Here is an 18,795-nt window from a genome sequence, read left to right as displayed (position 1 = left end):
CAGGTCTCACAACCAGAAGCTCACGTGGCTGGAAGGTTAAAGAAAATCTGGGTAAAAATTCACACATGTGCATTTGTGACATGTGTGGGCTGTAGTAAATGAGACAGAACACCCATCCTAAATGGCCAGCAGGACCCAGGGACCAACCAACAGAGGCCAGCTCAAGAAATATCTCCAAATGACATGTGGGGCTCAGGTTTTTATTTTTTCAACACTACGTGAGCCAACCAAACTTATGGGAGAACCGCATCCTGCCAATGGGCCAATATGGTTTAACAGAAAAGAAAGTGACTAATATCTACAAAGCAGAAGGATATCAAAAGATGTCTTTTCAAAGCTATGAATCTGTTGTATAGAAAGACCTTCTCAATACTCTCCCTGTCACTGGTTATTAATAATGGAACTGTAGGTTGTTATAAGAACCAGATGAAAAAGTGTTTGGAAGTTTGCTGCACAATTGTAAGATGGTGTTATTATTTTTGTATGTCAGTTACCTTAAGAATATAAGTTAGAGTGAATCTATTCAATACCTTCAAATAAAACAGAACTAGAATATGCTTCTTAAAACATGAAGAGGATATTTTTAGAACTAACATAAAATGCTATAGACACTTGGCTTTGTTTTCTCTGTGGTTCCAGAGAATGGAAAAAAACAAACCAGAAGGAACCTTTCAAAAGGTTACAGTAAGTTCATGGATAATTCTCAGTACTGAATTTTATGAGTAAGAAAAAGGTATTGAAGTCATCTGTGTAAAAATCTGCCTCTCCCACTAAACTGTAACCTCTGTCTTATATAGGTCTTTATTTTTTGGTCATTGCACAGTATTTGGCATATAACATAAATAAATGTCTGTTGAATTACTGTGCATGTGTATGAGAGAGGGAGCACATCAACATCAAGCAATCTTCTCTTATCAAGAACATCTCCTTGCTACCTGAGATAAAATCATGGGTTAGTCCAACCCAGACAGTATCTGTTATGTATGGAATTCTATGAACCTTTATTCAGCAAAGCAGCATTTAAATATTACTTTGAAGTTAATAAATAATCAAGAATCCTAGCACAAATCGTTTTTATTTTGTAACATGCCCAGATGAATCATAGTTCAGTTATTAGTGAAAAAGGTGCTGGCTTCTAACCAATGAATGTGATTGCCGTCCATTCTATCAATGAAAGCCCTGCTCAGACCACATCCCAGAACATTATGTCTATTCCCCATTTTGAAACTTCAGATGGAGTCTTTTCCAAAGAGGGATTGAAAACAACTTTACATTAAATGAGATTAATTTGGACATTTAGTAAGAAAAACAAGATATGGGTAAAACAAGGTCTGTTTCTTGCAAAAAAACAAACAATGGGTAAAAAAGGTCTGTTTCTTGCAAAAATAAACAAATAAACAGGAAAGCTGCTATTAAAATAAGACTAGATTTACTGTTCTTATCTCAAGAGGGCAAAAGGCACATAGGAGAATAGAATTTAAAATAAATATTACAACTCAATGTGGAGTTTCCTAATAAATGGAAAGACCCAGTGCTAGAATGGAACATGCCACCTCACGACAGAAACTGTTCAGGGAAAAGCTTGGCAGGTCCCCAAGCAATTTATATATTAAAATATTCAGGCATTGAATATATCTAATGCCTACTTATTCTCACAACTTAATAAATAAAAGGAAAAACTAACTGTGCTATGTTTGTGGTCGGATTTGTCTTCTCGGTCACAATGTCCCTCCTACATCCATCCACCTTTCTTGGTTAAAACATTCGTGTTCTTAGGGTAAAACTGTCCTAGATAAGACTCCTTACATGAAGGCAGGATGAAGAGAAGACCCAGGCGATTTCTGCCATTTGGAGGAGTACAGGATTCGTTGCCATGGTTCCTGTCACGTGGATTGGGATCCTCACTTCCACACGCTGTGCAAGTGCATCACCCCCAATCGGGAGGAGGCAATAAACTCTCCCACCTGGTGTACTATGTTCAGACATGCTACAAAGTCTGACATTCACAATCTCTCCACACCTTTTACTTGGAACGTGTTATTCAGATAAAATAGCCACAAAAATATGTACTTCCTGGGCAGCAGGAAACAATCGTTGTAAACTCCTTCCCACACACTACACGAAGCATCTGCATTTCAGTCATCCAGGTTACTCGCAATATTAGGACAATTAGAACAAAAGGTGACTGAATCTCTCCCCCCACACTCCCCAACCCTATAGTTAGGAACCAGAACAAATGAGAAGAATTCCCCTTCTAGGAATTATTAATGTAAGAAGCACGCTGTACTCACACATTCTTGTGGGGAAACAATCTCTTCTTTGAATTACACCATGAAATAAACAAGTTTAGATGCATATAATGGGAGATGTCCCATTGGGGGAGTGGGAGGGAAACTAGAGCAGAGAAACTACCACACACACACACACACACACACACACAAGAGGCCATTTTAGACTTAAAAAATAATTTTGGAAGTACCTAACCTACTAATTCTCTTGCAAACTTTCCCAGGTCATTTTGAAATAATAAAGCTAAGATAAGAAGTAATGGTGCCTGGCATTAAGGAGATCTTTTAAAATTATTATTACAAAAAGATGCAAACAGTCAAATAATTTCAAACCAGATATGGATCTAACAAGGAGGCAATTTAAATGCACAACAGAAATTACAATCTGCCAATACAGAGTAGGCTACATCTACATAAATTTTCTATGTTTAAAATTGAATGAGACACTGCTAAAATCATTTTCTAAATACCTATGATTTCTAATATTTACATATATTGCAAAATGATCACCATAATAAGTTTAATTAACAGATTTTATTTCTTTATACACAAATATTGAATCATTGTGTTATACAACTGAATATATATTGACTAATATATGTCAATTATATTTCAATAAAAAATAAATGTTGGCCCTGGCCGGTTGGCTCAGTGGTAGAGCGTCGGCCTGGCGTGTGGAGGACCCGGGTTCGATTCCTGGCCAGGGCACATAGGAGAGGCGCCCATCTGCTTCTCCACCTCTTCCCCTCTCCTTCCTCTCTGTCTCTCTCTTCCCCTCCCGCAGCCAAGGCTCCATTGGAGCAAAGATGACCCAGGCGCTGGGGATGGCTCCTTGGCCTCTGCCCTAGGCGCTAGAGTGGCTCTGGTCGCGGCAGAGCGACGCCCCAGAGGGGCAGAGCATCGCCCCCTGGTGGGCAGAGCGTTGCCCCTGGTGGGCGTGCCGGGTGGATCCCGGTCGGGCGCATGCGGGAGTCTGTCTGACTGTCTCTCCTCCCCGTTTCCAGATTCAAAAAAATACAAAAAAAAAACAAAAACAAAAAAATAAATAAATGTTAGTGTTATATGATTTCTTAATAAAATAAAATTAGCATTTACAACCAGGAATCATTTACTCTATCACCTAAGAATTCAGGATAATTGTGGTCGCCCAAAATATCCCAGATAGTCTTCAAAGATTTGAAAGATAAAAAAATACTCTTTCTCTTGTAACCATGTTCCACTCTAACACAGGGTTTTCCTCCTTACATTGGATGGTAACTTCCTTTTCTTAATTTAGGTTCTTTTTCTTTTCCAAGGGACACTGGAAATTCTGAAAGAGCTTTCATCATTAGCTATCCTATAATAAATCCAATGTCCTAGAGCACTACTATCTACCACATTTCCCCATGCATAAGACCCCATAAGTTTTAGACCCCAAATTTTTCAAAAATGGGTGTATCTTATACATGGATATGCTTTTTCTTTAAATAAAAATCTCTCAGGCTTTCTAGGTTTTTTGTTTGTTTTTCAAATGTCATTTACTTTTATTACACCTGTCTGAGCAGTTTCCAGATTTTTCGTATTTTCCATAAGTGTATCATTTATTCATTCATACAAGAATGATTCAAGTGACTAATGTGGGTCAGGCTGGGTACATAATGGTAACAAAACTGAACATGTTCTACTCTCTAAAGAAACTTAGGTCTCGTTATGGAGCCCAGGGATACAAAAGCATTCTAAAATGCCCTATAATTTAAATCATACAAATCACAGAAGTGTCACCCTGGCCGGTTGGCTCAGCGGTAGAGCGTCGGCCTGGCGTGCGGGGTTCGATTCCCAGCCAGGGCACATAGGAGAAGCGCCCATTTGCTTCTCCACCCCCCTCCTTCCTCTCTGTCTCTCTCTTCCCCTCCTGCAGCCAAGGCTCCATTGGAGCAAAGATGGCCCGGGCGCTGGGGATGGCTCCTTGGCCTCTGCCCCAGGCACTGGAGTGGCTCTGGTCGCGGCAGAGCGACGCCCCCTGGTGGGCAGAGCGTCACCCCTGGTGGGCATGCCAGGTGGATCCCAGTCGGGCGCATGCGGGAGTCTGTCTGACTGTCTCTCCCCGTTTCCAGCTTCAGAAAAATACAAAAAAAAAAAAAAAATCACATAAATGTCAAAAGGACTCACTTAAGTTCCATTGCTATTACCCCAAAATAAAAATACATTCTCTCTAAAAACAAGGAATTGTTTCACCTACATTTAAACTCTGTTCTGCATCAATCTGATCATTCACTTCTTAGTCAAAGATTTCCCAAATTTCCCACAAAATTATACGGTTTTCTTATTTTTCTTCCAAACTCTGCTTTGTCTGTCTCATTTACTTAGGTAAATTGTAGTCTTTGTTTTCATACATCACTACACAGTTTTTCAATGAAATCATCCTGATACTATATTAATATTCTGAACTCTCCATCAAAACTACCATTAAATTTTTTTTTTTACATATTGATTAATTTTAGAGAGAGGAAGAGAGAAACATCAATTGGTCATTTCACTTATTTATGCATTCATTGGTTGATTCTTATGTGTGCTCCAATTGGGGATCAAACCTGCAACCTTGGCATATTGGAACAACACTTGAATCAACTGAACTATCTGGCCAGGGCTAAAACTACCAATTTTTAAAGCTTTGCCACTCCCTTCTATTGAACTACCTCATTCATTTTCAAGTTGCAATCATGAATAGGTAATAATCTAAGAAAGTAATCACCAAAATTAGATACCCCAGAAGCCATGAGACATGGCTATTTTTTCTCTCTCTTTTTTTTTTTTTACAGAGACAGAGAGAGAGTCAGAGAGAGGGATAGATAGGGACAGACAGGAATGGAGAAAGATGAGAAGCATCAATCATTAGTTTTTTGTTATGACACCGCTTAGTTGTTCATTGATTGCTTTCTCATATGTGCCTTGACCGTGGGCCTTCAGCAGACTGAGTAACCCCTTGCTCGAGCCAGCGACCTTGGGTCCAAGCTGGTGAGCTTTTGCTCAAACCAGATGAGCCCACGCTCAAGCTGGCGACCTCGGGGTCTTGAACCTGGGTCCTCCGCATCCCAGTCCAACGCTCTATTCACTGCTCCACTGCCTTGTCAGGCGAGACATGGCTATTTTTAAAAAATAACACAAACTTCTAAATAAAGATGGCAAATTAAAACACTGTATAATCTAAACTTAGAGGCTACCTTGTTCAAAGTATAAACCAAAACTAAATTGATGCCATCTAGAGAATGAAGAAGTGTAATCTTTATCTGTCTTTCTTAAAAAACTTGGCATTTTCATGATTCTCCTGAAGTGAACTACTTTGTTGATACAAAACACACTAAATTCCAAGGATACTATATCTTTCTACAGTAACCCAAAGCCACATTTGTATTCAGTAATAGGTAACGAGCATTTGTGAATTGTGTTGAAACAAATGATCGCTAAATTTATAGGTTCTACCTATATGTAAAGAAGTTAATTTTGATCAGTAAGTTCAAACAAATAAGTAAGTGTAACAGTTGAGTCAGATTAATGAAGCACATGAAAAATAGTTAAATCTGACCAATTACAATTATAATGAGAATATTCAATACCTATTTTTTTTTTATTTATTCATTTTAGAAAGGAGAGGGGGGGGAGAGAGAGAGAGAGAGAGAGAGAGAGAGAGAGAGAGAGAGGAGAGAGATAAGGGGGAGGAGCTGGAAGCATCAACTCCCATATGTGCCTTGACCAGGCAAGCCCAGGGTTTCGAACCAGCGACCTCAGCATTTCCAGGTCGACGCTTTATCCACTGCGCCACCACAGGTCAGGCTCAATACCTATTTAATACTTACCAGGCCAGGTAAAACTTTCTAAAACTGTTTGAAAACTTGCCATGCATTACATTAACTCATTTAACCATAAGCACAACTCTAAGGGGTAGGCACTATCTATATACATATAAAATCCTGTTTTAGATAAAGATGCAGAGTAAAAAGGAAAAAAGAAAACGGGACATCACACAGTCAATGAGCAGCAGAATCATGATTGCAGCCCATGCCTGGCCGTCTGATGCTGAGCCTGGGGTCAAAGGCAGAGGGTCCCCCCAGCGTCTCTCAAATGACAGCTCTGATGTCCTTTAAATCTGTGACTCTGCCGGCCAGGGCACACAGGAGAAGTGCCCATCTGCTTCTCCACCCCTCCCCTCCTCCTTCCTCTTTATCTCTCTCTTCCCCTCCCGCAGCCAAGGCTCCATTGGAGCAAAGTCAGCCCGGGCACTGAGGATGGCTCTGTGGCCTCTGCTTCAGGCACCAGAATGGCTCTGGTTGTAACAGAGCAACGCCCCTGGTGGGCATGCCGGGTGGATCCCGATCGGGCGCATGAGGGAATCTGTCTGACTGCCTCCCGTTTCCAACTTCAGAAAGAAAAAATAAAATAAAATAAAATCTGTGACTCTGACAAACACAATGTAACCAGATTTTACACATGCTGGCTGAAAAACAAAGACTGTAAACTCAGCCCTAAAATTGGTTTTCTACTCAAAAAAACAAACAAAAGCTTCCAACATTAAGTTGAGTGATCAGCTATAGTCTCAGGAAGAGCTGGATCCATTGTAAGTTCCTGTTTTCCATGTCAGCTGACCCTCACAGCCACGAAGTGATCATTTGATCAATGTTCTATGACATGTTAAAGCTGTCATAAGAGACACTTATCTCGAGGCACCTGGTGCTCCACAGACTCGCCACTTTTCATGGTGGTCTGCTAAGGCTGCATCAACCTTCTGTTTTTTCTTTTTAGTTTCAAACATTCTCCACACCATTCTACCTACTAACTTTTTGCTTAGTAACATTTCTGAGAAAAAAGCCAGATCCTGTCTGCTCTCAATTTCCCATCACCTGGTCAAAAACCGTCCGTGACTCATTGCTGTCAGTAAGAGATAACATCAAAATTCCAACATCTTGAATTTGAGCTCTCCGATGGACCTGTTCTTCTTTCATGCATGAATGCTGCTCCCATCACACGTCTAGACACTGTTTCCTGAACATGCCTGTCCTGTCTAGTCCCATGATGATGAGCAAAGGCTCGGGCTGTTCTTGCCACCAGAATGGCCTTCCACCTGTCTAGTGATCCAACTGCATCCTTAATTTAAGGGCAAGCCTAAGCCATTGTTTTCCACTGTAACCCACAATGCTCCACTGCCTCCCTGTCCTCCTTGACCTCTTTGTTCTCATCTCTTATCACTCTCCCTACTACGTTTGTGTTCTAGCCATACTCTCCCCCTTGCCGATACTCAAGCATGCCAGGCAAACTTCTCCTTCAGGCCCTTTCTACTCATATATCATCAGAGATGCATTTCTTAACCATGGCTCTTAAACTTCATTTGCAACTCCCTTCACTATACTGTATATACTCTTCTTTCCTCCTTCCCTGGTTTATTTAGCACTTATTATCATAGTACAAGTATCTTTTACTTATTTATCTTGCTTCTTGTTCATCTTACTAAGTAGAACATACAATCCATGAGGATAGAGGTGGTTGTTCATGGCTGAATAGGAAGTGCCTACAGATTATCTGTCACCCAGCAGGTGCTCAATGGTTGTGAAATGCATGAATGAATGAATGAATGAATGAATGCATGCATGAATGAATGAATAATTTCTTCATATAACTCTCATATTGTCAGCAATATTTACAGTACTTAAAGTGGGATGAAGCATACTGTTGTCTGCAATTTGTTTTTAAATGCATCAAAAGTAAGATAGTTTGATGGCTAGATAGATGGGGACATGTGGCAAAGCAAATACAATAAAATGTTTATTGCAGAATAAATGTGGAAGTTACATGGGTTTTCAATGTACAAAACTTTCGATGTTTTATGTGCTCTAAAATTTTAATAATAAGATTTGGGGGAAATGTACTATTTCAGAAAGGCCTTCCCTGACTATGGAAACTTAAGTTGCCCACCAATTGTTCTCTATCACATTCCTCTATTTTCCTTTCTTCACAGTATTTGTTACTGGCTGATGCTGTACTGATTATCTCTTTGCTTTCTGTGACCTATTTACCTTCCCCATGAATGCAAGCTCCCTGGGAACCTGGATGTCATCTACCACATCCCTTACTGCTTGCCCATCTCCTAGGATATTGCCTTGAAATAATCAGTATTTAATAATAATTCATAAGTAAATCAATGAGTGGATGCCTCATGGTACTGCTCATTATACTATCTGTTTACACATGAATGTCTACTTCTTTCCAAATGATTATTAGTTCCTTTAAAATAAAACTTTCTTTGCTTTCTTAATATTTAGCAATGTTTTAGGCATACAACAAAAGCTTAAATTCTCATTTTCTAAAATAATCCACTGACAGGTCAGTATTTTAAAAACTTTTATTACTGCATTATGACTATTCTGTTTCCATATCTGTACAATGAGAAGAAAGGAAAGTTTCAGTGTGATAATATTCAAATGAAAATTAAAGTAAAGTACTCTTTATAGATCATAGAATTTTATAAATTAGAAAAGATCTTAGAAATAAGTTAGTGGAAACCCTCATTGTAGAACTGAAGAAAATAAGAATCAGAGAGACAGAATAACAACTTAAACATCTTAAAGGGCGGTTAGTGACAAAGACAAAATGAGAATCCCAGTCTCCCAGTTTCCAGTTTCAACCCTGAATAGGCATTAAACTCACAACCTTGGTGTATCGAGATGATACTCTAATTGACTGAGCTACAGGACCAGGACTCCAAGTGGTTTTTTGTTTGTTTGTTTTTTATTGTTGTTGTTTTTACAGAGACACAGAGAGAGTCAGAGAGAGGGATAGATAGGGACACACAGACAGGAACGGAGAGATGAGAAGCATCAATCATCAGTTTTTCATTGCGACACCTTAGTTGTTCATTGATTGCTCTCTCATATGTGCCTTGACCATGGGGGGCTACAGCAGATGGAGTAACCCCTTGCTCGAGCCAGTGACCTTGGGTCCAAGCTGGTGAGCTTTGCTCAAATCAGATGAGCCCGCGCTCAAGCTGGCAACCTCAGGGTCTCGAACCTGGGTCCTCCGTATCCCAGTCCGACGCTCTATCCACTATGCCACCGCCCAGTCAGGCTCCAAGTGCTTTTTATTAGACCAGGTTGCCATACCATCAAGAAATTTTTAAAAATTTCTGCTCCTACACGATTCCTTCACAACCTGTTTCCTCTTACAACCTCTGTGAACACTGTAGAAAGAAGACTGTCGTTCTCTGAAAGGTGGAAATTCAGAGACGAGGGGAGGCTCAGTGGCTTGCAGAGGGCAGGACATGTGATCTGGAACTATCATTCAGATAAATAACTAAAAAAGACCTTTGAGAGCAGGGTAATAAAAAAAAAGATGTTTTCTTAAGCTCATGAAGGAAAATAATTATGTAAGCTACTTTAAATTCAGGAATGCAGAAGGCCTTGGGGTTACCCACGTAACCATAGGAAATGACAGGAGAAGAGGAAATGCATGTTTTCCTAAAATATCTTTCTTTATCATCAGTTTTTGTGTCATAGACTAAAAGGCGGGAAAACATTCTTCTTTGGAAAAGCCAATTCATGCTTACGAAAGCCCTCAAAAACACGTATAGAGAACTGATTCTAGCAACGTGCCACAGGGTATGTCTGCGGATGTCCACCTTCCCCCTCCAAACCCTTTACACTCACTGACACGTACCTGCTGAGCCCTGTAACTTGCCGTGCCCCAACTTGTTTTCTACTTTTAAGACTCCAAGCTTTTGCAGTTTCTGCTGCCTGAAGTGCTCATGACTGCTTCTCGTCCGCTGAAATTCTACCCTTTTCTCAAGGTATAGTAACGGCAACAAGAAAAACAACATTTATGTAGTACTTAATATATACCAGGCACTGTTGTAAACACTTTATGTTGTCTTGCCACTGTACTCTGTACATATGTCATTGACATGAACTCCACTGCCTGGTGGCTTCTCTTCATGATGTGTGTGTATCTCTCTCACACGGGGTTTCCTTTCCAACCCTGCCTCACCTCTGTCCCAGATAAATATAGCTGAGAGAAGAGCTTCCTGGACCTCTTTCTTCTTTATAGTCCCTGCACAAAACACAATGGCTGATACCTAGTAAATGTCACTAACATTTTGTAAAAGTAATGAATGCAATAGTTTTAAAATCAGTCCACAGAACTGTGGGCCATGTTGTCTCTAGGCATCAGATGGAGAACATAAAGATGACATGTTTCCTGGAGAAGCTGAAGAGACCAGCAGGGAGTGTGTGACTGGAGTGTCCTCAATGCACCTGGGTCCTCTGAAAGCATGAATGGGTCAGGGAGATTTCTGGGCTTATGTTGGTTTCTCAAAAAATATACTTTCTTTCAATCATATAAACCCTGTATTAACTCTGTGATTAGGCATGTATAATCAGAATTCAGGTCTCCTGACCTATAGGATTTTAGTTTTCAGGGGTTGAGGCTGGGAAATAAAAAATTGAATAGTTTAAATATGTAATTTGGTCTCAATAAATACCACAGATAATTATTATGGGAGTTCAAAAGAGGAAGAGGTCATTTGGGATGATAAGAGTCAGGAAAGGAGGTGCAAGTTAAGAAATAGATTTGGGTGAATGGAGAGATTTAAAAAGTCATTCATTCTAAGTAAGGACAAAACACAGAGCTTTTCCCAATAAGAATAAATAAAGACATTTAAGCCTTCTGTATACTGGTCCTCCACTTGCTTATGTTTCTCACTGGAAAGTAGTAACTTAGTGTCTTATAAAATTCAAAATTCAATCAGTTTGGACTGCATAGAAATTTTTTCTAAGGTTTTATTTTTCTGGAATAAATTATTAAAACTTCAGTGAAAGTGACCTCAGAGGAATGGTAGGGTGAGAGGTCCATGCACTAAAAATAAAACATCTGAAGCTGGTGAAGTAGGAGATAACCAGGAAGGTGGGAAGGTAGAAGAATTGAGATGGTGCCAGATATGCAGCCCAGAGCTCACTGTGGGTCTCAGCCTGGAGTCGGGAGAAATCAGGTTGCTACTGGCACTCCCTTTAGCTGGGAGAAGCAGAGACATCCAGTGAGCATTTCTGCAGGTGTGGTCAGTATATGTTGCAGGTGAACTCAGTGACCCAGACACGGGTCAAACACAAAGGTGTGGCCATGGATGTCTGGCAATTGCCATTCCAGACAGAGAAACAAATGGAGACTCGCTGCCTCCCTTTACCCTCCCAGAGTTCACTCCCCATTACCCTCTAGAGTTACCAGTGGGCCCCAGAAGAAGCTGTAACAGTAAATGTCAGGTTTTAGAGCACATTATCTGAAAACCAGAGAACTGGTACTACAGAAACATTTTTCCCTGAGTGATGGATGCACTCTGTGAGTAATCCCAGGGTTGGGTAAAGATACAGAGAGGAGGTCACTGAAGTCTGCCAGTTATCATTACTGGGAAAGCAATGCAAAAAAGTCAGTGACCAGCATCCCCCAGCTTACACCACCACCATCTATCATAGCTACACTGCTGGCAGTATCTGGCTACAGGGGGCAGCACTGGTATTTCATAGATTTGGAACCCCATCACCCACCACATCCCCCACAAGTTTGGTCCCCTGAGACCATGGTGACCTTACTACAGAGGAGATGCCCACCTTTCTTGGGAACACAAAATATTTCCAGCACCCCATGGATATCTGAAAAGCCAGAGCAGTGCTAAAGAACTAAAAAACTTGTGCTTCAGCGCCACCTATGAGGAAACAATAGAAAGACTTCTTCTTATCAATCTACTAGATAAGTGTCACTTCTACATAGATGCCTAAATAGAAAAAAAAAAAAAAAAAACATCAAATACCATGAATAACCAAGGCAATGAGGTAGGCTCAAAAAGAAAATGAAAAATCTCCAGAAAATAAATTTAAAGACACAGAAAAGTGTGATTTAAATGACAGAAAATTCAAGATTGCAGTTCTTTAAAAACTGAATGAGTTACAAGATAGGCAGTTTAATAAACTCAGAAATTAAATCAATGAACAAAATGAGTTCTTTATCAAAGAGATTGAAACTTTAAAAAAGAACCAAAGAGAAATTCTGAAGATGAAGAACTCAATAAATGAAATAAAAAATGAAGTAGCAAGCTTAAGAAATACAGCTAACCACATGGAGAAAAGATTGGTGATATCAAAGATAAAAATCTAGAAATGATATAGAGGGAAGAATAAAAACACTTGAGCATAAATAAAATGAAAGAACTCTATGGCAAATATCTGACTCCATCAGGTAAAGCAATATAAGAATAATAGGTATACCAGAAGAGGAAGAGAAGGAGAAAGCAATGAAGAGCCTATTCAAATAGTTGACAAGAACTTCCCAAACCTATGAAAAGAACTACATCCTCGAACCCGAAAAGCAAACAGAACACCTAATTATCTAAATCCAAAAAGGCCTTCTCCAAGGCACATTGTATGAAAACTGTCAAAAATTAACAACAAAGAAAGGATTCTCATGGCAGCCAGGAAAAAGAAGACAGTAACTCATAAAGAAAATCCCGTTCGATTGTCATTGGATTTCAGCAGCAACCCTACAACATAGGAGAAAGTGGTATCAAATACTGTATTCAAACTACTGAAAGAGAGAAATTACCAGCCAAAAATAATATATTAAGGAAAATTATCTGTTAGATATAACATTTTTTAAAGAAATAGAACAAATAAATCATCACATTTGTATGGAACCACAAAAGACCCTGAATAGGCAAAGCAATCCTGAGAAAAAAAAAAAAGCCAGAGCTATCACATTACCTTAACTTCAAATTATACTACAGAGCTGCAATAATCAAGACAGCATGATATTGATAGAAAAACAGACATACAGACCAACATAATAAAATCAAGAGCCCAGAAATAAAGCTCCATACATATGGACAAATCATTTTTGACAAAGGAGCCAAAAATGTATAATGGAGAAAAGAAAGCCTCCTCAATAAGTGGTGCTGGAAAAATTAGACAGACAAACACAAAAGAATGAAACTAGACTACTGTTTGTCCCCACATACAAAAATTAATGCAAAATAGACCAAGGACCTAAATATAAGACCTGAAACAATAAATTACATAGAAGAAAAACATAGGTGCTAAACATATGGACCTTGATCTTAGAGAGCCTTTTAATAAATTTCACTTTCAAAAAAGGAAAGTAATCCTATAAATAAATGAATGGGATTATATCAAAATAAAAAATTTCTGCACAGCAAAAGAAATTACCAACAGAACAAAAGGCAACCAACATAATGGGAGAAGATGTTTACAAACAACAGCTCCAGCAAGGGGTTAATATCCAAAATAAATAAAAAATTTAGACAACTCAATACCAAATAAACAATCCAATTAAAAAATGAGCAGAGGACTTGAATAGATACTTTTCCAAAGAAGACATAGAAATGGCCAGCAGATATATGAATAGATACTCTACTTCACTAGCTACTAGGGAAATGAAGATCAAAACTACAGTGAGATACCACCTCACATCTATCAGAATGGCTGTTATCAACAAGTAAGTAATAACAAGTGTTGGAGAGACTGGACAAAAACGAACCCTCATTCACTGCTAGTAGGATGTAAAATGGTACAGTCACTATAGAAAACATGAAGGTTATATAAAAATATGGAGGCTTCTCAAAAAATTAAGAAGAGTTTCCATACAACCGAGCAACTCCTCTTCTGGGTGTCTACCTGAAAAACTTGAAAACATTTATTTGCAAAGATATATGCACCCCTGTGTTCCCTGCAGCACTATTTACGGCGGCCAAGACATAGAAACAACCTAGGTGTCCTTTGATAGGTGACTGGATGGAGAAGTATAGTATATATAAACAATGAAATACTACTCGGCCATAAGAAATGATGAAATACTGCCATTACAACAATATGGATGGATCTTAAAAATATGCTAAGTAAAAAAAGTTAGAAAAAGTCAAGAACCATATTTCACTCATGTGTGGATTATAAACCTGAAAGCAACAAATGAACATACAAGAAAATAGGCAAAAAAACAAAAACTCATAGACAAAGACAACAGCAGGGTGGTTACCAAAGGGAAGAGGGATGGAGTGGTAGTAAAGGTTAAGAGGGTCAAATATATGGTGAGGGAAGAAGATTTGACCTTGGATGGTGGGGACACAATCAATATACAGAAGATGTATAACAGAAATGTATACTTGAAATCTACATAATTTTATTAATCAACTCTACTCCAATAAATTTAATTCTAAATGTAAAAAAAAATGAAACAAGTACAGCAAACTTAGAAATATCAAGATAGCAGTAACCTTAGGAATATTCTTGCTGACCTTTTTACACTTCTGCTCTAATTATGTGAGGATTGTTTAAGACAGAAATACTCTTCCACACAAGCTTACTTTGTTACTAAACATGTAATTTGGAATATTTTGGATATCTCAATAATTTTCTTCGCATTCACTCAGCCATTCTCTCTCTCTGTGCCTGTCCTCTCAGAGTTTACATCTTCCTTTATCCTCCCAAATGTTTTTGCATCACATGTGTCAATGGGGGCCACAGCTACTGCTTAATCCCAGTGTCATCATTTGAAGAAACAAAAGAGATTAATGCCTTCTATAATATTTAGTGTAATGCCTCAACCAAAGTTTGTTCATATATATATATATATCAGAATAGTGAAGATTAAGACAAGAAATAAAAAGGAAAACAGAATTTTCTCTTTAAAAATAAAACATTATCAAAAAAATAAAACATTATCATAAAGAAATACCTAAATATATACATACATAAAATTTCCAGGTGTCAAACCCAACGTTCAAGAATAAGTGGATTTTATCTGATAAAAAGTTAAAAAGCTAATTGTGCTCTGTTACTTACTTGGTTGAAAATGAAAGGAACCTCTTTCTTCTCTCCCACTTTCATAGAAGAGATGGGAAATGTCGCTGTCCCCAGAGTTTCATCCATGACATAATTGGCATCCATTAATGTGATCTATAGAGAATAAAAACATAGAGCACACATTTAAATTTCCCTTGGATCTCTGGAAATTATAACTAAACTCTCCACCATGTTAAAAAATACTAAAGTTCTCAAATAACATGTAACTGGTAACAATACTTTGTTTTTTCTTTCAGAATATTATATTTTAAACTAAAATAATAATTTTTTCATTTTTTTTTTTTTTGACAGAGACTGATAAGGATACAGACAGGAAGGGAGACTGATAAGGACACAGACAGGAAGGGAGAGAGATGAGAAGCATCTATTCTTCATTGCGACTCTTAGTCTCCTTAGTTGTTCATTGGTTACTTTTTCATATGTGCCTTGACCAGCAGGCAGCAGCAGAGTGAGTGACCCTTTGCTCAAGCCAGCAACCTTGGGTCCAAGCTGGTGAGCTGTGTTCAAACCAGATGAGCCCGCACTCAAGCTGGCAACCTCGTAGTTTCAAACCTGAGTGGTCCGCGTCCCAGTCTGACACTATCCACTGCACCACTGCCTGGTCAGGCTAATTTTCTTGATTGACCTACTCATTATTTTGTGTTCAAAAATTGAAATTTATCCCTTCTCCCGGGAAATGCTATTTTGGAATATGAAAAAGAAATTACTGTAGAAGTTACATGCATCTTTTAAGGAAAAATTTACTTTACCTTATTTTCAAGGCAATTGAAAATACTTTTATTCTGTTGTATTTGGATTTTTCTCTTTATAACAGACTATGGTTTCTCCAAAGCCCATTGGGAGGATAAAAGAGTCTTCCCAACCCTGCCTAACTCCTGCATTTCCCACTGGATGTCCATATAACTATAATAGATGGGTACCATCTAGAAGCTGCCCAACTGAACACTACATCTAACTGAATAGGAAGGATGCTACAGTAAGGGGACAAACTCAAGCACTTACCTCAAATGAATGATGACCTCCAAGCAGTCCCCAAAGGATTCACTTACCTCCAAAACATTTTCCTGATTAGGATCCAAAATAAATTCAAAGGTCTCGTTCCACTCTGGGTTTACGTCATTATTGAGGTGTCTTGTTCTCTTCCTGCTGTCAGGGGTTGAGGAGATGAAGAGTTCCACATACGGATCTGGAGTGTCCACTGCAGACATGAAACACAAGTGAGAAGCACACAAACGTGACTCACAGCTCTTAATTTACTTTTATTACTATGTCAGGTTATTTTTGATGAAGCTTCAATAACGTATTCAAAATGTCTAAGACAAGATAATACATAAATAGAAGAACATCATAAGTTATATACTTTTTATATATTATGCCTCTGCTCTCCAAAGTAGTTCCATGAGAAGGATTCATTTTTAAGTGATTTATTCAGAATCCTCTGTCCACTTAAAAAGCATGTTCACTTCAATCAACATCTCAGTCCAGCTACTAGACTTAAATTTCTTCTCTATATACACTTGACAAGGCAACTGACCCTGAACAGTTAAAATATTAGCCAATCCTTCCTTACTTATTTCACTGAAATCTTCATCACCATGCAGCATTGCATATACTATCTTTTGTAAGTAAAATTATAATCTATCTTTTTCTAGAAGACAGTCAACAACTTGAAGGCAGGGACCAAGTCTTGCTGATCTTTATCTCTTCAAAACCTAGCAATTATCACAATATTTGTCTCCTAACTTAATAACTCAGATTTTCTCTTTAGCACATCATTTCCCATGTGACCGTTCTAATCCATAATCGCAAAAACCAATTGAATAATGACTGCTAAGATCTTTGTTAAGCACTTTACACACATTAATCTCATTGAAATCTCACAATGTTTTGTTTTGTTTTGTTTAGTGTTGAGGCAACAGAAACTGAAAGATGTTAAGCAATCTGTCCAACATCACATTGTTGGTCAGTATCAGAACAAGACTTGACTGCAAGAATTGTTCTTTTGATAACATTAGGCTCCTAAGTGCTAAAGATGAGATCTCAAGTAATGGATCATATGGATAAAGAAGCTGGCCTCAGAGTTTAGAGAAGAGAAAGAAAAAGGGTAGGAAGAGAAATTGGTGCAGAGGTCCACACAAAAAGATACAAAAATTGAAAACCAAGGAAAAGCAAACATAATAGCTCTGATTCAGGACTGATTTTCAAGAAAGCTTTTAAAAGAGTATATGTTATCTTTCAACAACAGTTATGGTTATACAATAAGGTAAACAATGCCTTTTGTTTCATTTTCAGATGTAGACATATTCAGAGTTCTTTCATGCTGCCATCATATTTTGTTAAGTGTGCTCTTTTACAATAGTGTGGGAATATCGACAAATGAGTTATAAGCATTTGGGTATATCTTTTATTTAATTTTCCCACTTGGAGCTTATGCAGCATTGGTGAAAGGCAATGAGTCTCAAAAGCATGAGTGGAATAAATGCGTAGGCTGCTGGTTATCATACAGACGCCTGACCCTCATTTCCTAAGACCTACAATCAGTAGATCTGCAGTGGGACTAGGGAGCTGCATCATTAGACAAATATTCTAGCTGACATTGATGAGGTCATCTACTGTTCACACTTTTGAGAACCTATTTTAGAAAAAGGAAATAAGTAGTTATTGAAATTGTATTTGTTTGTTTGCTTGGTTTTTTTGAGATATAACACTGTATAAGTATAAAGTATGCAATGTGTTGGTTTGATATATTTATATATTGCAATTTCTAACTCAGTGCTATACAATAGTCCATCTAATCTGCAATTTCGCTTTCCATATTTTTAGTTACCCAGTTAACTGCAGTTCAAAATTACCAAATGGAAAAATTTGGAAATAAATAATTCATAAGTTTTAAACGGCATGCCATTCTGAATAGTGTGATAAAATCTCACGCTGTCCCGTTCCATCCCACACCCGGGATGTGAATCATCCCCTTGTCCAGCGTATTCTCTGTGTGTGCGCACCCCGCCCCTTAGTCATTTAGTAACCTTTGGTTATCAGATCGACTCTCGTGGTATCACAGTGCTTGTGTTCAAGTAGCCCTTATTTTACTTAATAATATCCCCAAAGTACAAGAGTTGTGATGTTGGCAATTAGGTTATGCCAAAGAGAAGCTTTAAAGTGTTTGCATTAAGTGAAAAGGTATGTGCACACATTAAGAAATAACAGTATATACAGGGTTTGGTACTGTCTGCCAGTTTCAGACATCCACTGTGGGTTTTAGAACATACGCCCCATGGAAAATGGAGGACTGCTATATCTCTCAACAGGACCATGGGAGACAAACTAGAAAACAAAAAGACTGAGCAGGAAAGATGGCAAAGGGAATGGACCAAAGGAAGAAAGGATGCTACCCACCTCTTAACCCAAGAAATGATTGTACCTTCCCCTTAATCAGTGCTCAGACTGCAAACCAGAAACAAAACTATATGTTGAGAATAGCAGGTGGTATGTTATAAAGAAAACTATATTTCCTCTTATGAGAAGTAACTATGTGAGTTAAAAGAGAATATTCGATTGGCACTTTATGTAAAATGTACAAAAATGTAGCTCTTCATCACCTCACTGGGCTAGTTCTTTCTCATGGG

General features: G+C 38.4%; 1 protein-coding gene across 2 annotated transcripts in view; it reads right to left on the bottom strand.

The window, feature by feature from the left end:
• The window catches only part of PLA2G4A (phospholipase A2 group IVA), a 150,698-nt gene that overhangs the window by 76,209 nt on the left and 55,694 nt on the right, over positions 1 to 18,795 (bottom strand). For both annotated transcript variants that reach the window (XM_066361735.1, XM_066361736.1), the window contains 2 exons: positions 16,219 to 16,367; positions 15,149 to 15,262 (listed from right to left, as the gene is read on the bottom strand). In XM_066361735.1, coding sequence (XP_066217832.1) covers positions 15,149 to 15,262; positions 16,219 to 16,367 — 263 coding nt within the window. The remainder of the gene's footprint in view (positions 1 to 15,148; positions 15,263 to 16,218; positions 16,368 to 18,795) is intronic.

The sequence above is a fragment of the Saccopteryx leptura genome, chromosome 2, assembly GCF_036850995.1.
Source record: "Saccopteryx leptura isolate mSacLep1 chromosome 2, mSacLep1_pri_phased_curated, whole genome shotgun sequence".
Classification (NCBI taxonomy): Eukaryota; Metazoa; Chordata; class Mammalia; order Chiroptera; family Emballonuridae; genus Saccopteryx; species Saccopteryx leptura.
Note: the sequence above shows the minus strand (reverse complement) of the source record. Positions and strands in the feature narration are given on the sequence as shown.